We start from the raw sequence: 26,122 nt of genomic DNA on the forward strand, positions 1-26,122 counted from the left end.
GGTTGGACTTTATAAAGCGAAGACGTCTCGACGACTCGTTAGCGGGTGGACTTATTAAGTGGCTGCTCGTTAACGACACAGAAAAAGAGATAAAGAGAGCGGTCGTTAGCGTACAGCAGAAGGGATACATACCGGAATACTCGCCATTAAGTCCGATGTATCGATAAGTTATTCGCGAATAAGCAAAAATATTAATTGATATGTCGAAAAGAAGTCATGGTTACGCTTCGACTCGACTTTACGAGAGAACATAAAAATAAAAATCTAAAAACCGAATAATTACAATAGTTTAGGTAACAAGTACTGCCGTAATTATATTTTAAATATGCTCGGTTATATTATTTTATAATGCTCGGTTAAATTCACACTACTGACTCGATCCTTCTCCTCGGTAGACGAGGAAAGAAAATAAATATTAACAATGAAAATTTAACTTACGATTAGTTAAATTTAATCGGATACTACTATGCTCTTTTTCTTTACGATTCTTTCATAAGTCATAATCTTACCGATAACGCGCCGCGCCAAATCACGATTTCGCACGGTCTCCGGTTAAAAAAATCCTTGAACTCGTTTATAGTATCGATGGCTCGAGCGTATTCGCGCGCACGAACCGCCATTCGGCCGAAGCAGTAATTGATCGGCACGAAGTCTAACACGCGGCATTACATAAAACCCGTTTAGGCGGCGCATGAGTCTGCCTTATCCTCTCGGTCAATGCCATGCAGCGTTAAGGCGAATACAAAGATGGTATCTGCCGGTTAGCCGTGCGACTTCTCTCTTTTGCCTTACCTTGACCGTTCGAGTGATTTTGCTGGGGCGACTGCGGCTGGCCCTGCGTCAATATAATTTGACTCTCCAGTTGTTGAAGCTCGGCCTGCAGTTCGTTCAGCTTACTATTCGACTTTTTCACGATCGTCGCCACGTCGGAGAGCGCTTTACGATCGGTCGCCACTTCTCTCAGCTTCTCGGCGCCGGCCTTTATCTTCAGCTCCTGCAACCAAACAGCGACCATATACACGCATATTTCTCGTCGTTTTATGGCGAGCCTTTTGTGTTACACGACGACTGCGTCGAAGGAATAAATACGTATTCGCCACATAGTTCGACGATACACCGCATAGATGGAACCACATAGAAAGGGCGGAATTTCGCTTCACAGAATTCGTTCGGCCGCCTATTGTTATTATCGATCTATCAATCGTTAGAGCGCGTCGATACCACTCCTCTCCCGAGGCAAATGAGACGTAAAATTATATCAGGCTTCATGAGTCCTATCCTTTCATTCTATTACCTTCTATTATATTCCCTGTAACTTTTACTCGGCGAGCACACCTGACAGGGAGCTATATCTTCTAATCATGACTGACCCGTGAATAATATTTGCGAGCGGCATGAAATGATTACTAGGTTACCAGTAGGAAAGCGAGATTGGTACGTGAAATGTTTTACTTATTTCGCCTAGTATGATTTATAACTGTTTGTGTATAAGATTTGAACACGGAGAAGATGTTACGTAAATAAAGATAATGCACGGCACTAACTTATGATTGCATTGATATGAATTGTACAAATATATATATATATATATATTTTTATAATAAAGTAAGTTCTGATTATTATGAAATCATTTCGATGAAATCACGAGAATATACGTTGAATGCTTCAAATCCAAATTGAATTACTGTAATATTTAAATACATTTAAATATTTTTTTTTCAAATCGTGTCAAAAATGCTAATATATCTGAAAATATTTTTCATGATCTTTCAAAGTTATTACACACAGGGATATTTTAATAAATCTTTCGAATACGATTTCTAACTATTATATATCATCTCTATTATATATCATCTTACTTCTAGTTATTAAGATTCATAATTATTTTTCCGCTAACAGTTATTGCGTTGAGAGTAATAATTTTTATTTTTTTATTCTTGAGCGATCATTCGCAACCTAGTGTTCCCTAGCAAAAAATATTCCCTAGCGAGAATAACTTTGGAGAACTTTCGAATGAATTTCAAACATAAATCAATGGAGATTTTAAAAATGATAAAAAAAAGGATACAAATCCATTTGAAAGTACGTAATAAAATTCTCTCTCGAGTAGCGCTCGAAATTATTTTTCGCTAGGGGACACTAGATCGTACTAGATGACTAACCGATAAGTAACTTTCACATTCAACGCAGTATCCTCTAGCGAAAAATAATTCTCGAGAGTAATTCTCCTTTATTCCCAAATGTGTTCTCACTCGAACAGACACTCCTGGCAGCACCTCGAGTCACGTTAAAATATTAAAACCGACTCGTTATTGATTTACGATCAACGAAAAGGTAACGGGGGCTCATAATTTCTTATCTCATTGCTGGCCCGCGAAAGAGATGAAGAAACCTCTCTTTTCTCTCTTTTCCCCCTCCTGGGGAATAACCATAAATTCTGGCCAGGATCCATTAGTCACGTGGATCGTGCCGGTTTTCAACGGGCGTGCCATGGATCGACGGTGGCCTGACACATATCGGATTTCTCCGTTCCTCTCCCCCTCAAGAGGAACAGAAAAGGATAGATAAAACGATCGAGAGGATGCGCGTTAGGGAGAGCGAAGAGAGGAACAGCGAAAGGATACTCTTCTGTCGTGCGAGGGATCGGTGCTGCTCGCGCGAGCCATGCTACCGTGTATATTGCGGTGTACGGAGAAAAAGAGAGAGAAAGAGAGGTTCGGGGAAGAGGCGTAGTGCGGAGAAGGACAAACGAAACTCGACATACCTTGCGTATTTCTCGGCGTATGTGCTCCCGGAGCTCGTCGAGACGAGCCGGCAAGGGCACCTGGTCACTGCTAGCCACTCCATACTTGCTCGACAGTTCGTACACCGGGTGCCTGATGTAATCGCCCTGGAACAGATTTCAAATTCGATTATTCGAACGTTATGCTATTTCTTTCTCTATTCTTTTTTTTTTTTTTTCCTTCCTTTATATTATATTATATCGTGCAATGCGAGTATTAAAAAGATGATAAATTAGAAGGTTTTAACCATTTTCCAGATCAATTTATCAGTGTATATTACGTTGCTCTAATATCGTGATTGGGCAATATTTAATCCCTAAAGCTCGTTTTTTAACACGGTCGATTAAAGTTCGACGATAAAGTAACGAAATTAAGTAACAAAAATGACGCGAGTTTGAATCCAGATATTATTTTCGACCCGCCGTTAATGTCGTTGCTTTTTTTTTATACGACGTAACGAAGCACGAATAATTTAATCATATAAAAAGAGAATAAATTTTTTCCTGTTTAAGGTGATAATAAACGCCTTCAACGTCGACCTACGTTCCATTTCCACGTTTAATCCTGGCAATGACATTTACATTTTTCAGGGAACGTCGAAGAAAGAAGGATGAGGCTGGGCTTGTGAATTTGCGAGGGAAAAACATCGCGGAATATAATACACGTTCTCTCGTGCGCGGCCGGAAATTGCCTGGCGCGTTGCGGCGGATGTGCACACCGCTGTCTACTCGGAACAACCACGGTTATAAACTCGCGGTGAGTCGCGGGAAATATTGATCTTAAAATAAAGTATTCCGCTATATATCTTATATATCCGTTAACAGTCTAATTAATGACCGATTCTATATTTAAATTTTTCGAATTTGGCGATCGAACGTAAGACAATGATGACTCAGACCAATTTTGGTGGCGCCATCACGCTATCTTGATTTTACGTATATAAGTATATATATATATATATATATATATATATAGAATCAAAAATAAAGGATTAATATTATCGAAAATATATATATATATATATATATTTAGAATCAAAAATAAAGGATTAATATTATCGAAAATATATAATTAAAATACGCAAAGAAATGATTTGTTATATTTCTCCTTCCTACGCGTTCGATTTTATTTGTTTTAAATAAATATTTATATAACATTGTGGTCGACATGTCTGTTATGAAATTAGTTGACTTATCAATGGCACGTGTTAGACATTTATATCGATGCAACCTACGAAATTGTTTAAAGGCATTAAAAGCGTACCATGTATGGTTCAATGCAGCTCCATCGTTGTTTGGGTTTGCTCGATTTTCTTACCGATAAACACCGACACGTATTCGGCTTCTTATACTTGTCGTGTAAAGAAATGAACGACATTGTTTGAATTTTTTCTATTTTTAATCTTTTAACGGATTTTCGTCGAAATTTCTCTTCAGTTTTTGAAATTAAATATATTCACATTACTTCACATGAAACCGTATTCCAATTCACATTTATATCGCACTCTAGTCCAAGGAGATCACAAAGGTCATTAACTTCTGCCAGCACAAAAAAAAATTTGACGATTTACATAATTGGAAAAACGGAAATGGATAAATAAGATATTAATATATATGATCAATCTTTAAAATGAATTATTCCTCGTTGGTAACATATTTGGTTAGAATCTAGATTGCACTCTTCAACCACCTGTTGCGACAAACCGCGGTATATGAACCTTATCTTCGTGACGAACTTTAAATAATCTCACAAATTCAATGTCTTTTCATCACATCGATATGAATTTTTTTGAATTTTCATAGATCGACGGTAATTCACGATAATTATATATAAAATAGATCTATGATGGACGAAATGTACGTGACTGACTTGTGGATTTCTATAGACTGACTAAAGACTTTGCCGATGTTTTATCTCTTATCGTACTGCGATAACAGTGTTGCGACTTTCTCAAGTAACAGCATTAATCATCTACCTCGTTACAAATCTGATTATACATTTAATTTTTCGTTTAAACTTACTATATATTTGTTATATGATATAAAAGAAATTGTGTATAAAATCTTAATAATCTATATATCCTCCACTGCAAAGAATATATGCGAGTCAGGAATATTCTATTTTTGCAGCCGTTTATTTGCGAGACTGATACATCTACAAATATTTAAGTTTGAAATTTTAATGGTGGTAAATTCGAAAAATAATATACGTTTATATATTCTCAATGAAAATGTGTAATTATTAATAAACATATTCGTTGATATAACTGAGATTACATAGAAATTATTTGGGCTCCTCTTAATCTCTTTTCAAAAATTTCCGCCGTTCGAGACAATGTGAATCATTGATATTATATATGTTATTCACGTTATTCTTAATCTCTTTTTAAAATTCCCACCACTCGATGTAATTTAAATTATTACGAAATTACGCATTATTTATTACAAACATATTATGTTGAATTTCAATATTCATAATTAACTTTACTTTATTTGGCAAAATTAAGGATAGGACGAGAGACTTAGAAAAAAATTTGCATCAATAGTTTAAATCGTGCAACGATATAAAAACTTATATAATTCAGAAATTAGACACGATTTTTACGAGAGAAACAAAATCGGGTAGGTAGAATTGAAAGAAGCAACGAACCCTTAACAAACGTATGCATCTCAGTTGTATATGTGTTTGACACACTGACGCATGAGCTATTTTCATGCATTCCGTAATATGTGTGCCATGCATAATAATCTCGAGAGGTCAATAGTCGTCACAAGCATTGTAACAAGAACATAAAAATCATCCGGTGATCAAAACATTTACAGCTTCATCGATATTGAGTTGACATAGAACAGATCTAAATATTATAGTAAGATGAGATAGTTTAAAATCGTTTGTGTTTGTAACGTTCATATACAATCGTGAAGTAAAAATATTGTTTTAAAAAATAATAAAAATAATAATCAAGAAGTTGTAACATAGAACGCAGCAATATCGTTAATGAAAAAGTTTCGCCCTTCAAAAATTATAACCATTTATGTTATGATTAATCGTTACAAAATAGAATTCGAGATCAGTATAGCGCTGTGAGGTGTACCATTTTATTTTTAGGTTACGCACAACGAAAAGCATCTGTTAGCAAATTGCGAAAGTGTCGTATATCTAGTAAAGTTGAACAAATAAAACTGTATAATAATGATTATAACTGCATTAATAAATTTTAACATGCGAATTTAAATCGAATAAAAGAAATTTTTCATATTTCGTTATCGTGCGTAAACAAGGTCAAAATTCCTTGAAAATATGACGAATTATATTTTATTGAATATATATACAGAAAATATAATGTAATCTGAAATTTGATCAATGTAAATCTTTTGTTAGAAAAATATTCGATACCAAAGTTTAAAAGAATCGGTAATCGTAAATATAAAATTTGACAATGATGCGTTAAAAGTATCTGCTATAATGGAGTTTCTATACAATCATGTTCCTGTCAGAAGGATTCTTGGCCGTTATTCGACTATACTTTTGATAAACGTATTCGAACTGTACACCTATGCTGGTAATGTCAGGAAATACCACTTGCCGATAGGAACAGGTGCTACCAGAAACTATATAGAAACTTGTTGGAAATACAGTAAAGGAATTTAAGCAGAGATATACAATCTATCTATCTTATTTAATATAAATTAGGCTAAAGATATTTAAGATAGTTTAAGAAGAAATCACTGATCATCGTCATCTTCGAAAAACGTTCGCGGAATGTGTAGAGATAAGTGCGAGCGTGTTGTCGGCGTAAGATCGCGAAAAGAAAAAAAGTAATATGCAAACTGTTTAAATTATATCCAAAGCAATCTTTTATTATGGCGGCTGGAATCATCAGTCGGGTAGCGACCAACGCGGACCAGTTCGTAAAGAGAGCGTGGATGGACCTGCGACTCACCTGATAATAGCTTGATTCCGCCATCTTGGACACTATACTCCACTCACTCACTCACTGCTTTCTATCCGTCCTTTGTGTATGGAACGACGAAGTCCATTGTGTTTACACGAGCAATGAACGTTACACTACCGATCTGGTTGGAAGTGTCTGCATTTTATATATTACCACGCACGTTCGATCTTAGAGACGAGATGTTTTGAATGTAAATCTTTGGATAGAAAACGACAAAAAATTACTACCACAGAGAAATATGAATGAAAGACGCGCGGCTCGCGAACAAAATGCAGACACGAGCGCATTCCACCGCACCAGACTGAAGACTGACGGAAAGTGCCGGGCCAATCGTGGCCCAAAGGCGCGCGCACTATACTTCCACCGCTATCGCTAAAGCTGCGTTCACGATGTCACTTTTACATCATCTTACTGAAACAGCTTTTGTTCATTGGTCGATTCCGATAGAACAGATAAAATAACTAATCGTGTGGAAACTTATACCTTGCAAAAACAATAAAAATATAATCGAAGAGAATTGGATATAACCATATTGAATTAACCTATAAATTTCTTTACTATTTTTTTAACAAAAAATTTTTAATCGGTACAAAAATAAAACCGTTTCTTTATATAAGTTAATAAATTTATTCAAAATTATATTTTACAATCATATATTATTTACACATTTAACTTTCATATAGTTATATTTAAAAAATGTTTTTTCAATTTGCATTTAAACCGAAATCAATGTTTGTAAAAGATCCTCGGGAGTTCTTGAAAATAAACTAGTTGCATTTTGATACAAATTTTTTGGATCATGACAAGATTCATATAATTGTTTATAAATAGCTCCAATAACTTCAAAAGAACGTTTTTGTACTATCGAGCGATGATTACTGCTTTGCAATAAACTTATTTGTGGCAATAGCAATACATCTGGCATTACTAAAAATGCTTCCAGTTTGTTCTATAATATATTAAGAATTTGATATAAAATTAATGTATATTTTTCATCAATTAATAGATAAAATAATGATTACATACTGTAAATTCTTTCACACTTAAAGGATCCATTCCAGGAATAGAGGATAATGGACCTTGTTCATGACCTTGTAAAATAGTATAAATTGAACCAAGATTTAAATGTGCTACTAATGAGCTGGCTTGTTCTGATGTAAGAGTGTCTATTTGTGCATCAGATTGTGCCTGAAAAATATTATTTTACAATTATTTTAACAATAATGTATATAAAAAAATTCGTATATTAAAACGCTCCAATTACCTGTAATCTTTCTAATCGTTGATCCATATATTCATACAATGCTAAAGTAGATTGTATTTGATGCATACAATTTAAAAGATATACAGCCATGTCTACTGTAGGTAATCTTGATGCTGTTTCATTAACTTCTTGTAACAGAGGATCAATAATACACGATACTATCTGTAAATTATTTGATTTGTGAAATTAAAAATATATTTGATTTTATAAAATAATTAAATATAATGTGATACAAACCTGCAGCATATCTTTCTCTCTATCTTCTGCAATACTTACTACAGAAAGAATTTCATTGAGAAGTGATAATAATCTGGAAACAGATGGAGCAGGTACTAAATCATTTCCCGGAGGTTCTGCGCGTTCGCCAAGTGCAATACGCGTCTCCTTTTGAAGTCTACTTAAAAAACTTTTTTCGCTTAATGTTAATAAATCTGTTAATGTTGAATCTAAAATACTATCTGGTATTACTTGTTGAATTATCATGTGATAAAATCTAAGAAGAGTTGTAATAGAATATAATAATGCTGCTGGTACATCTATAGATATAACATTTTCTATTCTTGATTTTAAAGGATGACAAAGTCCATCTGTGATATTACTTAAAGATTGTTTAATTTGATCTGATAAATCTAAAATATATAATAAAAAATAAGAAAAATAAAAATAAAAGAGCAATCATTTAATTTTTACCTGTTTTATCACAGCCTTTTACTAAAGTAAGAATATTTTCTTTTTCAACAGGAATAACTTGATGAAGCCAAGCAAGCATATCACCAATATATCTTTTGGGATCATTTGCATGCATTTCAATAGGATTAGGTGTACTACCATATATTTCTCCTAATGTTAAAGCATCTATGAATGAACCCACTAATATAGTTCTTCTTGCTGCACAATATTCATCTAACACATATCTAAAAAAATATAAATAACTATAAATTGTTTCAGACAAATAATGTTATATTTAGATATGAAATTCATACTTAAATAAAACTGGTCTATCTTGTAATTTATTCATTGCTTTAATTAATAATGGTGCTAAACGTTCATTTTCAATATGTTTACATTGATTTTGTGTCCATCTATATAGCCTTTCAAGAGCTGCCTCTTGCAACAGAGTCATCCTTTGCATAATATCTAATCCTAATGTTTGATATCCTGATTGCATTAATATTCTACAACTGCTATGGATTTCCTACAATTTAAATAAATTATTATTAATTCATTTTTGATTGAAATTTTTTTTATAAATATTATACCTGAACACGGTTAACTACAGAAAAAAACTCTTCTGTAATAGGTGATTCCCTGGTAGAACCATGTAAAATATTTTGTTCAGATGAAGTCAATTGAAAATTTTTAATAAATGCATTTGCAACTTCTTGTTGCATAGATAAAGTTTGACTAAAAATATTAATATTTCATGTATTTTCTTTTTTTAAATAAAAATTTACTTATTCAGTAAATATACCTTTTATTTTGAAGTTTTGCAGTTTGATCAATAAGCTGTGATGTTTGTGTTTTTGTAGTTTGTAAACGATTTGTCATACATTGAACTGCATTATTCATAGCTAAAACATCTTGATATATGCCGTCTAAAGAAGATTTTACTTCTCTAAAAGCAGATAAAAATTCTTCATTTATAGCAAGACTTCTTCTTTCAATTTTACTACGTAAATTTCTACGAGAATTTAATGTATTTTCTGTAAAGAACGTGGATAATTCTTTTAAAGCTTCTAATGTATCCTAAAAGAGAATGTTTATTTTTTATTAAATACATATATAATTACAATATAATATAATATAAATACCTTGTCATTCTCAACTCTTGATTCAAGCAATTTATTAACCCTTCGAACTAAAGTATTATTAGTGTTTTTTTCGCCCATGTTAAATATCTTATTTTTTTACACTTAAATTCATCGAAATATATAACCTATTTTTTGGAAAATGTCACGTAGCAAAAGTATACGCATAGCTACGTATATAGAATTTATAGAATACCTACTCATCTATATATTGTCATCTATATGCAATTGTAACATTGACTTTAAGAAGATATCAAAATGCTGACTTCTAAAGTAATTAAACTTTGAAAGATTTATTTTTTAAATTATTTATTGAATATAATATTTTTCAAATTGGTGTATTAAAATTAAAAATATTAAATCGATATTAATAAAATTAATTATATATATAGAAAAAACAAAAAATATGATAGAAAATATTTCATTTTTTTGATTACTTACTAAAGTTAGGCAATTTGAACTTTTGAAGTTTAAAATATCAGTAGTAAATTAGAAATTCTGATACATATCTATTTTCAAATTTAGTTTACCATCTAACTTATTACAATTTCGCAGAAATAATATATTTGCAAACTTTCAATATGTCATAGCAATTTTCGTATTATTCCGTTTATTAAATGAATTTAAACTTATAAAATATGTAACATTTTGTAAAAAAAACTCATAAATTATGATATCATTGCGAATATAGTATAGATAGAAAAAAAAGTTATAAAATTGTATATTATATTTATTTATTCATATTGAGGTTAGTGTTTTCTTTTAATTGTAACATGTAATACTGTATTGTTATTGTTAGAATTTGAAGTTAAATTTTTTAGCATGTTATTATAATATAAAGTTATTATAAATTATTATTTATGTTGTTCTTTTATATTTTCTTCTTTACTTTTTGTTGTATTTATAAAATGTTTTATGTTTATATTTTATTTTTTTTTATGTATATAAATATGTTAATTATTTTTACATACAATTTTAAATAGATTTACATGCAATTAAAAAAATAATATTTATTGCATCAGTCCACATTATTTTATTATATGTTTTCATAATAATTTTATTTTAATTTCTTTTTAAGTATGCATGGTTTCATTTAATTTATTGGTGGTAAAATGTCCACGTCAGAATCTGGTGTGGGATGTATTAGTGAAGTAACACTTGCAATTAGTAAAGCAAAAGGTTCTCAATCAGGCACTGTTAGAGCATTGGATAGTCCGGACTCTGATGGATCTGGACATTCAAACTCATTTACTGTGCAACGGTTTAACTATTCTAATAATGATAGTGCAAACTCAGATATTTTGCACCCTCCATTAACTAGTGATGATTTAAGAATACCAATTGTTGGATATGAAGTTATGGAAGAAAGAGCTAGATTTACAGTTAGTTGAAATGATCATTTTCTTATAATTATCTATTAATTTCTTTTGTCTATACTAAATATACAACAATATTCAGTAATTATTTTTCAGGTTTATAAATTACGAGTAGAATTAAAAAATGGAGATTGTTGGTTTGTATTTAGAAGATATACAGATTTTGTTCGTTTATTATCACAATTAAGAAGGCAGAAAATTCCAATTTCACAATTAAGCTTACCAAGAAAAAAATGGCTTGGTGATAATTTTGCACCAAGCTTTTTAGAAGGAAGAATACGCGGTCTTCAAGCATTTGTTAATGGAATATTAAGCAGTCCTCTTCTCATAGGAACTGCATGTGTGAGAGAATTTTTTTGTTTAGATGAACCACCTGCTTTATCTGATACTGCAGAAGAATCTAGAGTAAATAAAATTATATATATATATATATATATATTATTAACTTTTACATATATATTTTATTATTATATTAATTAAAGTAAATTTATATTCTTTTTTTTTTGCAGGCAATTTTTGAAGCATTAGAAGATACTATATATCATTTAAGACAGCAATTAAAAGAAAGAGATTCTGCTCTTGCAGCAGAAACAGCTTTATGTAATGAATTTCGCAAAAAATTACATCAAATATTAAGGTAAATAATATGATTAAACATAAGTAAATGATATTTATAATAATAAGTATCAAAATTATAATTATTATTTCAGTGAAAGACAAACTTGTCCAAAATGTGGTGCATCTCAGTAGCAGTTTCTTATAAACTAGAAACTTATAAATTGATATTGATAAAATATTTTATGCAAAGACTAGTATAAATAAGCAGTTTCATTTCTGGTGTTTGAATTGCTATAATATAAATAATTGTTATTCGTTGAAAATGTATTTAGAGTATATTTTATGCATTTCATTACGCATTTTTGTTCCACTAATTTATACTTATAATTTATACTAAAATAACTTAATTTTTATGCAAAATATGTAAGATGTATATAAAATTCTTAACATATATATTAACAATAAGTACATTGAGCTTTCTTAGTATTAAACTTATAACTTTGTATGTAATTTTTTGAAGCCTTATACAGGTGCCTTATACAACTTTAATAGATAAATATTGTATATGTCATATATATAGTCAAAAAGTTGACAAGTAAATATTTACATGATTGTAAATGTTTACAATTTGACTACGAATATATGCCAAAGTATGTTAATCTTTGGTATTTTATAAAATTCTATGTATTTTGTAATATTTTACATCGTATAAATAATGATTACGTTTGTCGAATTATAATTGATATTAATAGTATTTATTGTCATCATAATACTGAAATATTGATATTATTGTAAACTTTGATATTACAGTATTGTGATATTTAAAGTATATTTATGTAAAGATATAATAAATACTTGACATTTCCATTAATTATATTTTATACTTATTACATATCATAATTAATATTTATTATATCTTTGTAATTACATTATTAAATATTTTACAATACTGCACAAATATAAAAATTTGTTATACATTATAAAAATTTTTAATTAAAAAATGTAAAATGAATAAATTTAATATTGTTATCCTTTTAATAATAATAATGGATATTAAGAGATTTAAAAATATCTCTCAATTGAATTATTAAATATATTTCAACCTCAACCATATCATATAATTTAAATGGTCTTATATATAATTAAAATGTGAAATGAGAAATTATTTTTCAGTCTTCTTTATCTGGAGCAACAACAAGGCATAATACCTGGATCAGGTACGTGATTTTCGCTGAAAAAAAAAACAGATTACATATAGAGGCAAGATAAGTAATTTTATTAATCTATACAAAATTTTTTTTTATACTTACTTGCCAAACTACTTTTAATTTTTTTATACACGTACGTATGATAAACAACAATGCCAAGAAGAACAAATAACAATGCAAACAAGTATTTCGGTGTTGGTTCGTGCACGATTGGTGTTACAGCCAAGAAAATAGAAACTCCTAATATTAGCCAAGGTACTACAATCGGTACCGCGTATGGTCTCGATGCATTTGGTTTCGTTCGCCGCATGATTATTAATGATAACATGGCAAATCCATAAAATACCCATGTTAAAAAACTTGCAAATTCGATAAGTGCGATAATATCTCCCGTGAGCAGATAAAGTAGCGTAAGTAATCCTTGAAACGCTACTGCCGCAGCGGGAGTCATTTTTTCGATATGTACGAAGCTGAAAACTCTGGGTACGTGGCCTTCACGACCGGCTACATAGCAGAGTCTGGATACTCCGAATTGAATACTAAGACTACATCCAAAAGTAGATATTGCAACACCCAAAGGTATCACAAAGCCCAACCAGGAAGGTAAAACTTTTTTCGCCCAGAGAACTGCCACAGCTGGCGCTCTTACCATTTCAGGTATCGTTAGAGCAGCCATGTACATCAAATTCATTGAAACGTATAAAATAGTGATCAAAGGTACACCGATTAAAATACTCCTGAGAATATTAATTTCCGGTTTCTGAATCTCTTCCGTGACGATTGCAGCGGAAGTCCATCCATCGTAAGCCCATAATCCACTATAGAACGCTAGCGCCACGTTGCCTGCTGAAGTTGTAGTGCCATGAAACGGTTTCTCCAATAACTCCGTATGACCAGTGTATAACCACCATATTCCACCGCAAATCACGAAAATACACGCAACTATTTTGCATACGGTAAATATATTTTGAACTTTTACGTATAATTTCACGCTGGTTAAATTAATGTACGTGATTAGGCCAAGTGCTAGGATAGCTATGAGTTTTTTTAATCTGAACATCCATTCTTCAGAAAGATTTTCTAAATATCCAGAAAACGGTTGTACACTGTACTCGGCGAATGTCAACATGATTACCGCCACTTCTGTTGGTCGTAATACCATTACGTAAACCCACGAACATATAAATGCTGGTATTTGGCCGGCATAGTGATGCAGGGGTGAAAAAGCTTCGATGAAATAAGCATATTCAGCTCCGGATCGTGGAACGACTGTACTTAATTCGGCGAACGCAAGTGCTCCCAGTAGAGATAATAAGCCACAAGAAATCCAGACGATCAGACAAAGGCCGACAGATCCTGATCTTTCGAGAGCGCTAGTGGGGGATACAAATATTCCGGAACCTAAAGAAAAAATTATTAATTGATTAAAATGATCGTAAGTTTTATTTGTAAAAACAAAATATATAAAACAAAAAAAATATGAACTCTTATCATCGTAACTTTTATCAATTTATTAAAAAAAATATAAGCAATTAGTAATATCTTCAAAAAATATTTTTTTTTTTATTATCGCGATATTGCAAGTATATTAAAACTTTAAATACCATTATTGTGATCGTTCTTACTTTTTATATCATTATTTATTTCATATTTCAGTTTTTCAAAATGTGATTATTTTTGTTCTTTATTATTAAAACAAAACTCAATTTATGTTATGTTACAAAATGATCACGTACGTAAAAAATTCTGTGTTAAGCTTTTTAATAACCAACTAAAAATATTATTTGACGTATATTATTTGATCTTAATGGCAAAAATCATCTTGTAAGTCTACATATACAGATAAATAATAAGCAAGCTATTCGCAATTAGACTGCAAAGTTTGATTAAAATTGACTAGATATACTTAAAGAAAATATCTCGTAATACTTGAGCGCGTGGGTCAACAATTAACCTTGATTAACCCCTTAATTTATAATCGTGTCAAAGTTTTCTGCATAATTACCGAAATGTTACATCACGTTTTATTTTTTATTGTGCACAGAATTCTATAGATTAATAATTAATTTCTAAAAACAATTGCGCATATTATTTACATTTGCCCCCAATTTTCATTAATTCGATTCTAACAGAATAATCTAGAGAACTATTTGAGAAATCTCATCCGATCACTTGTGCACTTTCTCGAAAAACATTCTCGATGATAAAAGTTTTATAATTAGCATGACTTTTGCTCAAAATATTTTTTTCTATCTAATATTTATTTTAATAATTTCCAGCTAAATGAAATGTATATTATTGTATATGATTATAGCTGAATGTATAATTGTACAATGAAAATGTACAATTGTCGAATGAGATTTAATCTCCCTAATGAATACAATCACTGAAAGGGTAATATAAAAAAAATACGATGTCTTGAATCTCTATTGAAGAACATAATCTGCGTAAGTATAAAGTCGAAGTTTATTCAAGCCTATGTAATAATGCAATTACATTTAAGTGTTGTTAAATCTAAATATGATACTAAGAAAGATTTCTATTGGACTTTTCTTTTTTATTTTAATACGATCAATTATCATTTATTATTAGATAATATTGTCTAAACCAAGTGTAAATATGATTTATAAAGAAACATTATCTACAAAGCATATTTTTTATGATATTATATCAATCGTATATCAAGTATTGGCAGAAAAGATCAGAATATCGTTAAAACCAATCAAGAGAGTAGTGCACGTTTTACAATATACGATTTACTAAAATTAAACAGTAGCTCTGGTTATCGTTTCTCAAATGAACTCTCAAATGAATGTAACAGTACCGATATTGACTTGCTATTATCTGCGCAAATGCAAGGACTTTCACTCGCAATAACATATTCATTGAACTAAATAATTGTGCATAAACCATTTGTGTATCGAATACATTTTATATTTACATAACTTTTAGGTCAAATATTGATAAAATATAATAGGATGATTAAAACGTTTTCACACATTTTATTTTTAAATATTGCGAAGTATTGTTAAACGTCTTTTATCATTATATAAATATATTTTCACGAGAGAATAGGTTGATAATTATCAATGAAATCCTATTTAAGTATAAGTTCATTGTTCGAACATGTTATGTTTAAGGATTAAAATTTCATTATGTAAGCATAATAAAGTGGAACATATGTGATGCTGATAATGCATTACGTATTTCTGGCCTTCGGCAATTATCTGCTGAGTTCATTAACAAGTTGAATAAAATTGATTAAAATGATATTTCGCAAAAAAATAAGTAAATAAATAAATAAATAAATAAATAAATAAATAGTGAAAAAAATAAAAAAGTAAAAGATGTAAAATCAATAATTCATGCTTGCTGACCCTGTATAACGTACTCTAACGTTATGCCGGAAGAAAACACTTGTTATTTAATATTTTTCAATTGGACTTAACTAAGATGAAATCTCGAATTGTTACATCGTGTAAAATTAATTTAACATCTGCTTTTTCAAATATTGTTTTCATACCGATCATAACAGCCACGATCATGCCCACTGCACTGAACAGGCCTAACTCTCGTTTTAGCGCAATTTTTTCATTTCCTTTTTTCTCGACTTGTTCCATTTTGCACAATATTTGATTAGAACTCTTGACAAGTAACGATTACCACGTTATTATCCAATTCACCAGTACCACGAACTTTTTTTTATTTTTGAATTCAAACGTACATCGCGCGAGGCGCACGACGCCCAACTTTAAGACCGCCTTCGATCAGGCTCTACATACAATCCGTGTAATGAAGACACGAATCGGCTTCCTCGTGCCTTAGAGCCGGATCGAAGACAGTATGACGTTATCGGAAGATGTCCAGAACGAGACTGAAGTGTTAACGGGTCAGCTAGTCGCTTATTTTTACAGGCGCACGATGGTCCCCCTGATAAGAGAGTACTTCATACCCTGATCGTTACCGATATCTTTGACAATCAGCCGGGCGGTTTAGAAGAGTTTGAAAAATTTTGCGAATACAGACGAATAAAGGCGAAAACGCAGAAATAGAAATCGTAGTTTCTAGTTAAGTACTAGATGTATTTTTACGATCAATTGATAGTTATCTTATAACTAATAAACTTATAAAAAGCGTAAAATTGACCGATCTCGTATTGAAATAAGAATTGAATATGCGTCACCTTGAAATCACTTAAATTTTGAAGTGTTATGAAGTTTTCTTACAAAAAAATATGTTTGATAAGATAATTCGCATTCCATTCGATTTTTAATAAAATAATGGCAATATTATAGAAAGAAATATCTTGTCGATTTATGTTCTTCTTTGGCTTTCTTTATATTTATGCTCTTTCACCGATGACTAATATAAGTTGATTATTTTGTATTATCCTTTGTATTATTCCTCGTTTTATCGAAAGTACATTTGGACTAAAGATAAAGCAAATTTTTGAAAAGAGTAATGAATAATGATTGCGCAAACTATGAAAGCATATTATTTATTTAAAATGAAGAAATATTATAAAAAAGAAAATTTTTTGTAATATTGTGAATTTTTTATGATTTATATTTTAAAGCTACAATATTTTCATTCATGATGTTAAATGATTTCGTATATCGTTTATATATTTTTTTGAATTTTTTTTTTATATAATTAAAATGCAAATATATTAAAATAATATAATTTATTTTAATAATAATTATAAATCAAAATTTAAAATATATATATATATATAAAACATCAATTTCTTCTATAACATATTTAATGTTTGAATTTATAATATAATATTATAATATATAAATAATGTTTGCAACATGTGTTGAGTCTAGAGTCCAGAATGAAGAATGTGCGTTTTAAAATCGCATCGTGAAAATATTTTCGCAATTTTTGCGCTTAATCATTCATATTTTAAATTAAATTCACATATCATTGAAAATAGACTAATAATTAGAATAAATAATATTAGAATAAATAACGATTTTATTTGACGTTCTTTTTAGTGTGGATTATTTTGATTTGGATAATTAAGGTTAACGTGTTACAGTGAATATATGTATAACCTATCGGACATACTAAATATTAATTAGCAATGGAAGATGAACAAAAAAAATGTCAAGATGAAGAACCAAATGAATTTTATTTCGAATCTGATCATTTAGCATTAAAAGGAAATAAAGATTATACTAGTCTTTTAAAAACAATCGTAATTCTTGAAGCTCAACGTGTTCAAGCTTTAGAAGATTTGGATAAACTTTTATCAATTCGTTCCAAAGCATTGAAAGATCCAATATCTTTCGTAGCACAGATACAAAATGGTGAATTGCCAGAATTACCAGGATCACAAAAAATTGCGGAAATTCCTTATATTGATTGGACTCAATATAATATAGCTGCACCTGATATGCGTATGAGACCTCAAACAAGACATGGACATATTCTGCCTCATGTACAAACAAAGTCAGAACAAGAAAATGGAAAAGTATGTTACACTTTATATATATTTGATATAAATATTTTATTTTACATATATGTATAAAATTTATACATTTAATATAAATATGTATAATTAGATTTTAGTGAGAGGACGTGCTTTTGATGAGAGTAAACCGGAGACTTTCAATCAGTTATGGACAGTAGAAGAACAGAGAAGATTAGAAGAACTTTTAATAGAATATCCACCAGAAGATGTAGAAATGAGAAGATGGACAAAAATAGCTAATGCTTTAGGTATATTTTTAATATCTTTCTTGTTTAATATATAGATTAATTTTAATTTTTAATAGGTAATAGAACTCCAAAACAAGTATCTAGTAGAGTCCAGAAATATTTCATTAAACTTTTAAGAGCTGGATTACCTATACCTGGTCGAGGTCCCAAAATGAAATTGGATGTTAAAAAAGGAATGGGTCATAGACATCAACGTAATAACTATTCACTGTTCAGACGTTCTACATTTTTTCCTCATCAAGATATGTCTTTTACAATGCCTGATGAAAGCAAAGAACAGGCAATTACAGAAGAATCTGTATGTGTTGCAACAATTTTATAATTTGATGAAAATTTAAAATTTGCATTGTTTTTTTTATTCTTCATACTTATAGGAAGATGATGCTGGAAATAGTATTATTGATGATAATCCAGAATTAAGACATATAGAATTATTGAAACAAGTAAAAGCTGAGAAAGAACAAAATTCATCTTTTGTATATAAACATGTTGGATATAAAGTATGCATATAAAATATTTTTAAAACATAGGAAGAAGTTAAAAAAAAATTAATTTCTTTTTTTTTTTTACAGTGTTTAGTTTGTGGGGAAGATCCTTTGACAGGTACAAGATGGCATTGTACAGAATGTCAAGATGGAATTGATTTATGTGGTGATTGTGCAGTAGCACAATTAGAAGCTGAAAAACCATTACATGATACATTACATAGATTACTTCCTATTAAGCCACCTCAATATACTAGAAGTTATGATTTGGATTATTTCCCACAAAGTTTCAGTAATTCCTCTTACAATTACTTAGATCCTAATTTTTTACCAGAATAATTATTAATATTTTATAAAATTTGTATTTAATTAAATTTTATCATATATTTGTAAAAAGAAATATAAAAATAATTATTAACTATCATTATTTATTATTATTTTAAAAAAGTATTATTAAATATTAATATTTTTTTTAAAATTGTATTAAGAACATGTAGACTTTGTGTCTTATTGATCTGTTTGAACGACATCGTTTTGTTTAAATTTTAAATTAATTTTCTTTTTGTAATCGTCAAGAGTACCATTTTTTATATTTTCTCGAATAATCTTGAAAAATTCGAAATATTGATGTAGATTATGTCTGAAAATTCATCATAAATCAATATATATATACTCGTTATAGAATATTAATTATTATTTACAAATCATATTACCATATTGATTAGAACTTACATCATTAAAAGAACTGTGCTAAGCATTTCTTTGGTATTACACAAATGATGTAGATATGCCTTAGTATGATTTTTACAGGTAAGACATTCACAGAGATGGCAAATAGGAGAAAAGTCTTCTACATATCTGTTATAAAATATTTCTTATTAAAATAAAAGATTTTTATAATTTCTGTTTTATATTACCTTTCTTCTGTAAATGATATTACATGTCCTATATTATTACAATCATGATGATCACATAAGAAAGTTAAAGCTTCTAAATTTTCAGTAATTATATAAGGATATGATGTATCAAATACATCAATACCTAATTCAACAAGATCTAATACTGTAAGAGGATTCCAGCATCCCATTGATACTTTAAGTTTTTCAGCAGGTAGAAGATTCTGTAATTAATACATTTAATAAAAAAATGCAGATATACAGAAAAGAGATATTATTACTCACAACTGTATATTCCACTATTTCTTTAATTTGTTCTGTTGATATATCCTTTACATCTGATCCATTATTATGCAATCCATCAATCACATATCCTATTAAAGGTTTATCTTTTAAAAACTCTATTGACCATGCTCTAGCTTCTTTATCATAACCACCTTCAATTACACCTAATATTTCTGAAGATTTTAATGTTTCAGATGAAGAATGTATAGAAAAACATTTTTCAAAGAATGTTGTAGTACGTCGTATAGCATTTGATAATCTTTTTCTACTACTATTAATTTTGGTATCTCCATCATACAAGGCAACATACACATCTGGTTTAAATGCTTCAATTACATCCATATATTCCTTGGGAGTTAATTTATATTTTCCTTTTCTAGTCCATATAGGAGTGAAATCTATTTCTTGAAAACCTGAAGGTGTAGCATAAGCTGGATCATGCAAAGTAAGAATATTGATATATTCCTAAAAAACAAAATATTTATTATTTAATGAATATGAATGGAATATTATTGAAAATTTATGACATAATATACCTTCATTCCCACAAAATTTGCAAAATTAATATTACTATCCTTTACTGATTCTAACATTGAATATGTAGAAGTAAGGGAAACGGATAACATTTGTGGATCTGAAGTAACCATTTTGAAAACATCTTTAGTTAAATGTGGTACACTGCCTCCCTAATAATAAAATTTTAAATAAAATATTTTTATTTCGTTATTTATCGAATCATAACTTTACCTTTGTATAAACAAGAACAAGAGGAGTTTCAAAATTACTATTGGGAATTCTGTTAAATTCTGTTAACTTTCCAATACGGGCAGTACAAGATTTTACTGAATTGGTATAAAATTTCATATTGATTTTTATTAATATTTATAATTCATAATATTTAATAAATATATGAATCAAGTTTCACGAAATATGTTGTTATATACCATATATATATATATATATATAACCTTAATAAATCCACGTGTCATTCATAAATTTTCTTTTATGTACAAAAGTAACCATAGACATAACATTTCACAGATCTAACACATAATTTAATTATCACCTTATCATAGATGATTCAGAACAGCAAAATAAGTATATACTTATATACATATTTAAATTTAACATAAGTAAATCTCAACAAGAACTATGATAGCATCACAGATCAGGTACAGAATAGATATAATATCCTATGGAATTTTGTGTCTTTTGAAATATCTTTTTAAAAAATAGATTTTTTTCTATTTAATTATTATAATTATAATAATAAATAAATCTATCTAATTTACGATAGTTAAAAACATATAAATTTCTTTTTTTTTATATTAATTTTTTTAGATTTAATAATTTTTTACATTTTGATTTTCTAATTTTCTTAATTTTAAGTTAAATTAATTTTAATACTTTATTATTATTATATTTTTAATTATTTGTAAAACTTTTTTTTTGTAAAATTTTGATGTGACACAAAATCACAATTTAATTATATTTAATAAATTGTATTAATGTAACAATATTTCAATTTTTCGCGCGGTTTTTATTGAATAAAGATAAATTATTTTAACCAATAGAAAATTGTTAGATAAATTCATTGGTGCGTAGTTATTCTTCAGCCAATTAGGAAAGCCGGTAGACAAATTTATGGCGCGAGACACCATTCTTGTGCCAAAAAGCATCGTGACGGGATGTATTATCGGTTGGAGTGCATGGCCTTGACTACGCAGTAAGTAATTCGATTGTTATTTTATTACAGAATTAATAAAGAAATAAAATCGTGATAACAAAATTAATTAGTTTTTGAATTTTTTTATTTTTTGCTTCGATCATTTATTCGACTATATTCGACTATATTATTCGTTATATTACGAATGATTCGTGTTATAAGTTTTTATATTATAAATCAAATTTATTGTTTTATTTTACTATAATTTTAATTTTATATATTTGTTTTATAATTTTGATTTTTATTTGTGCAGATTATTGTTCGATTGTGTCGATATGACTTTGAAAGAACGATGATTTATTACATACATACATCGTGACGATTTATTATGTCGATGATTTTCTTGCATATCAGGTAACACTTTATTTCTTTATAACACTTATTTCTTTTCACAAAAACAGATTCACTTAGAATATATTTCTATTATATTTTTATTCCTACCGTAACAAATATACAATAATTAGTCCATTATAAATTAAATTTTATATTATCAAATTATTTTATTAACATATTTTTGTTCTAAATACATTTCTATTTATATTATTTATTACATATATAAATGTCTTTCTCTTTGATCTGTGTTTTACTCAAGGATATAAACATTTTTTGTTGTACAATTCTTCTATGCGTTCGTGCAATGCTCGTGTTTCGATTTGTTGTCAAATTGTCGATCGTATCCCCTCTCAATTCGATAATCGAAATTGTGGCGTCATTGTAGTGTCGATTATTATAGCGTTAAGACGTGTCTTTTTTTCTTGAGTTATGTGATTGATTAGTTCGAATAGTTTTATTTCTATGACTATTTTTTATTATTCGTACATTCGCATAGTCAAATAATACGTGTTTATTAATATAATTGAAAATGTTTTTAGTGCTAAATTGTTCTTTTTTTTTTATTTATACATTGAGGGTTAGAGTCGCAAATAAATCATATTATGACTTTGTAAAATAATATCTTAGCTAGATTATTGTTTAATTTTAATATAATTGATAATTATTTTATTATTTAATATAAATAATTAATAATATATAATTGATTAATATATTTATATTATATTACATATATTACTTGTCAAATTATCGAATGTATCGAACTCTCTCCTGATTTCTATTTCGATAATCGAAATTGTGGCGCGAAGCGTCATTGTATTGTCGATAATTGTGGTGTTAATTGTGGTGTTACGCATCTTTTTTTCTCGAGGTATGTAATTGATTTTTCGAATAGTTTTACTTCCATAGCTATTTTTTATCATTCGTATATTCATATAGTTAATTAATACGTGTTTATTATATATAATTAAAAGTTCTTTGAGTGATAAATTATTTTTTTTTTTTATTCATATATTTGGGGGTTAGAGTTACAAATAATTTATTTTATGCCTTTTTAAAATTAAATTTTAATTTAATTATTATTTCATTTTAATATAATCGATCTATATAATCAAATCTACACATAGAATTTGAAAATTTTAATTTTATTTTATTTTATATTTTATAGATTATTGGCTACTTGCTGGAATAATTTTGAAAGCGGGAAAAATTTCAATATGGACGCCATCATGCTTTTCCATAGAGATTTTCCATTGTAAAATTTGATATTTTGTATGTATATTTATTTTATTTCTATTAAATTGTTATTAATTGTTGTTAAATAATTCATAATACATTATATTCTTTTATACATTTACATTTATACATTATATATTTTAATATTAAATTTTTTTTATTATTAATTATATTTCTTTATTATTAAAAAAATTAGTTTAAAATTTCAAAATAGAATAATATTTTCTGAAACAAAATGACTCAATAGAAACGTGAAGAAAAATATTAAAGTAATATTTTCTTCTTTTTCTATCGTATTCCTTCTTATTAATTTTATTTTCAGAAAATTTTACCGCGCGCAATGCGGTCAGTAGAGTCAGTGTTTGTTTCGAAATAGTATTCTCAATATTTTTTAAAGCACAACTACTTTAATTCAATTTATTTATAATAACCATTCGCGAAATTAGAAGCAGTGTTTTTTCGTGGATTATAATTTAAACGCATTAATAGTTTTTTATTTATTTTTCTTTTTGTTTAAATTATTCGTTTTCGTACAGAGTAGAATCAGTGCTCCTTTCAAGAGCATAATGTGATCATCCATCACGCGAAGAGGTAATTATCTTTTTATATTTTTTATTAATATAAATTTTTATGCTTCTTCACTTAAATAATTAATATATATCTATTATGTTTTGAATTAAAATATTTAATTTTTTTTACAGTTTTCATCCTCCTACTTGTCAGCTTCTCGACGACTTCTTATGGGTTACTACAGCATCCATGGCAGATCCTTCGCATCGAATGGTGAGTCGCATGCATTTTGATTCCTCCAGTTACTCAATCATGTCGTAGGACAAAAGGTCCGAAACGACACGGGTAACTGGTTGTATACGTAGAATTTTGCACGAGCACAGTGACCACGGGTATTCATTATACCCGTGAATAGTAACATTTTCTTTTTACGTGTTTTATTTATTAGTTCAGGCTAGGTTTTCTTGTGCATCGCGTCTTTGAATCATCTATAATGTTCTATTGATAATAATAAATGATACAAACTGAAAGAAATCGATAATAAATTTTTAATTAATAAATTTTATATATCATATTCGCAGAATCAAATATTTATGCGAATATTTGTGTACGAGACACGTATATTTTAATTAATAATAATTAAATTGATTGAAAATGACAAAATAGCAAAGAAGTCGGACATCATCCGACTTCGTTGCAATTATTGCAGTTATAAAATTTAACTATTATCATTAATACGATAATTCATTTAATTCAATAATTCATTTTTTAATTCATTTTTCACGATAATGTATCATGCGATTTAATTATTGGATTTTAAAATATTAAAAATAATAGAAATAAATATTTCTTTCGTTCAAAAATATATGAAATTTTATGCGCAAGAAGACATTTCGCGACAGGCAGATTTCGGAATCAAAGCAATAGATTTTGAACACTATTTTTGTATTTTTCGAATATATACTTTGATCAAGGAATCGCCTGAGGTTTATTTCCATTAATAGTTTAATTAGATTCATTGATTATTAAATTTTAATATTCATATTGTTATAAATAATTATAAATAAATTCCTTTTTCATCATTGATATTTTTATTTGTTTAATATTAAATTTTCAAAATTTTTTATTATTAAAGATTCATTAAAGTAGATTCATTTATTTAAAGCTTATAAAACAGAAGTACATAAATTAAAGAATATTAGCCCGTTAGAAAAAAAATTCATTGAAATTTTTTTAGCTCAGGATTTTCAGATTTAACCCCTTCCGTGTCCATTGCCAGGATCTCATTCACGTGCCCAGGTGCTACTTGGATGAGAGAAAGGCAATGGGTACGATGACTTTAGTTTATAAGTTTCTAATAATTTTTCAGCGACTGACGATGCGTTAGTGAATCGTGCGCGACGTATTTTCCACATTATGTATGTATGTGGTTAGGCTGTGGAATTGCGTCGTTTCAAACGCTAATCTATTCACAATTATTAATCATTATTATAATATAACATTTACGATAGTAATTTTAGCCTTAATCTTATTATTTCACATTATAATAATGACATTAAAATTTATACCATCTATCCTGATTAACAGGATCATTTCTTTAGAAGACACGTATATTCTTTCGATTTTAAATATTCGCAATTGGAATCGAGACGTACACGAGATTTTTTCGTGATTCACGCAATGGTCGCTAGCCATCGTCAGTCGATTTCAGGAAAATGGTACGTAAAGTTAGAGTGTGAAAGACGTATGCCAAGCTCGGGTGTCGGAGGCGTCCCGGGACGCTTTCCCTAGTGTAGGCTCTTTGCGCCCGAGTGTTATGCGTGAGAATCGTTGGAACGAATGTGTTGGTGTGCCTGTTTTGCCAATTTTTAAATATAGGGTTAGGCAGGATAGGTAGCATACTTTCTGGTGCGAATGTTAGTGGATAAGTAGGTAGGGCCGGGCAGGTTGTCACAGTCTCCGCTCGGGTAGGCGC

At 29.0% G+C, this 26,122-nt stretch overlaps 6 protein-coding genes across 10 annotated transcripts in view; 2 read left to right on the plus strand and 4 right to left on the minus strand.

The window, feature by feature from the left end:
- The window catches only part of LOC122710717 (serine/threonine-protein kinase N), a 33,265-nt gene extending 26,191 nt beyond the window's left edge, over positions 1-7,074 (minus strand). For 3 of the 4 annotated variants that reach the window (XM_043928755.1, XM_043928753.1, XM_043928752.1), the window contains exons 1-3: positions 4,047-4,626; positions 2,765-2,890; positions 793-994 (exon numbers count right to left, since the gene is read on the minus strand). In XM_043928755.1, coding sequence (XP_043784690.1) covers positions 793-994; positions 2,765-2,890; positions 4,047-4,160 — 442 coding nt within the window. In that variant the 5' untranslated portion in view covers positions 4,161-4,626. Of the gene's footprint in view, positions 1-792; positions 995-2,764; positions 2,891-4,046; positions 4,627-6,726 lie in introns of those variants that run through there. The other variant, XM_043928754.1, reaches the window with a different exon arrangement.
- A 266-nt stretch (positions 7,075-7,340) lies between these two features.
- On the minus strand, positions 7,341-9,954 carry LOC122710601 (conserved oligomeric Golgi complex subunit 6). 2 transcript variants are annotated; one of them, XM_043928548.1, is made up of 9 exons: positions 9,814-9,954; positions 9,474-9,748; positions 9,262-9,406; positions 8,986-9,197; positions 8,693-8,916; positions 8,240-8,631; positions 8,003-8,164; positions 7,765-7,926; positions 7,341-7,687 (listed from the first exon to the last, which is right to left on the minus strand). In XM_043928548.1, the coding sequence occupies exons 1-9, from the start codon at positions 9,889-9,891 to the stop codon at positions 7,454-7,456; spliced, it is 1,884 nt and encodes a 627-aa protein (XP_043784483.1). In that variant the 5' UTR covers positions 9,892-9,954; the 3' UTR covers positions 7,341-7,453. The 2 variants fall into 2 exon arrangements, with proteins under 2 accessions (XP_043784483.1, XP_043784484.1); XM_043928549.1 differs by having other exon boundaries at positions 9,474-9,705; positions 9,814-9,945.
- A 414-nt stretch (positions 9,955-10,368) lies between these two features.
- Positions 10,369-12,552, plus strand: LOC122710627 (sorting nexin-16). The gene is made up of 5 exons (XM_043928596.1): positions 10,369-10,558; positions 10,889-11,192; positions 11,283-11,591; positions 11,696-11,823; positions 11,897-12,552. The coding sequence occupies exons 2-5, from the start codon at positions 10,923-10,925 to the stop codon at positions 11,934-11,936; spliced, it is 747 nt and encodes a 248-aa protein (XP_043784531.1). The 5' UTR covers positions 10,369-10,558; positions 10,889-10,922; the 3' UTR covers positions 11,937-12,552.
- Positions 12,553-12,824: 272 nt separating this feature from the next.
- Positions 12,825-17,388, minus strand: LOC122710600 (b(0,+)-type amino acid transporter 1-like). The gene is made up of 3 exons (XM_043928547.1): positions 16,476-17,388; positions 13,055-14,353; positions 12,825-12,975 (listed from the first exon to the last, which is right to left on the minus strand). Exons 1-3 carry the CDS (start codon positions 16,570-16,572, stop codon positions 12,914-12,916), a joined length of 1,458 nt encoding a protein of 485 aa, XP_043784482.1. The 5' UTR covers positions 16,573-17,388; the 3' UTR covers positions 12,825-12,913.
- Positions 17,389-17,811: 423 nt separating this feature from the next.
- LOC122710576 (ZZ-type zinc finger-containing protein 3) lies at positions 17,812-19,600 on the plus strand. Its single transcript, XM_043928499.1, has 5 exons — positions 17,812-18,431; positions 18,523-18,679; positions 18,736-18,977; positions 19,054-19,179; positions 19,252-19,600. The coding sequence occupies exons 1-5, from the start codon at positions 18,042-18,044 to the stop codon at positions 19,501-19,503; spliced, it is 1,167 nt and encodes a 388-aa protein (XP_043784434.1). The 5' UTR covers positions 17,812-18,041; the 3' UTR covers positions 19,504-19,600.
- On the minus strand, positions 19,573-21,483 carry LOC122710575 (queuine tRNA-ribosyltransferase accessory subunit 2). Its single transcript, XM_043928498.1, has 6 exons — positions 21,093-21,483; positions 20,882-21,031; positions 20,346-20,810; positions 20,082-20,284; positions 19,897-20,022; positions 19,573-19,804 (listed from the first exon to the last, which is right to left on the minus strand). The coding sequence occupies exons 1-6, from the start codon at positions 21,207-21,209 to the stop codon at positions 19,672-19,674; spliced, it is 1,194 nt and encodes a 397-aa protein (XP_043784433.1). The 5' UTR covers positions 21,210-21,483; the 3' UTR covers positions 19,573-19,671.
- Positions 21,484-26,122: the final 4,639 nt, after the last annotated feature.

This window comes from Apis laboriosa, unplaced genomic scaffold (assembly GCF_014066325.1).
Source record: "Apis laboriosa isolate Shangri-la unplaced genomic scaffold, ASM1406632v1 scaffold14_cov150, whole genome shotgun sequence".
NCBI lineage: Eukaryota > Metazoa > Arthropoda > Insecta > Hymenoptera > Apidae > Apis > Apis laboriosa.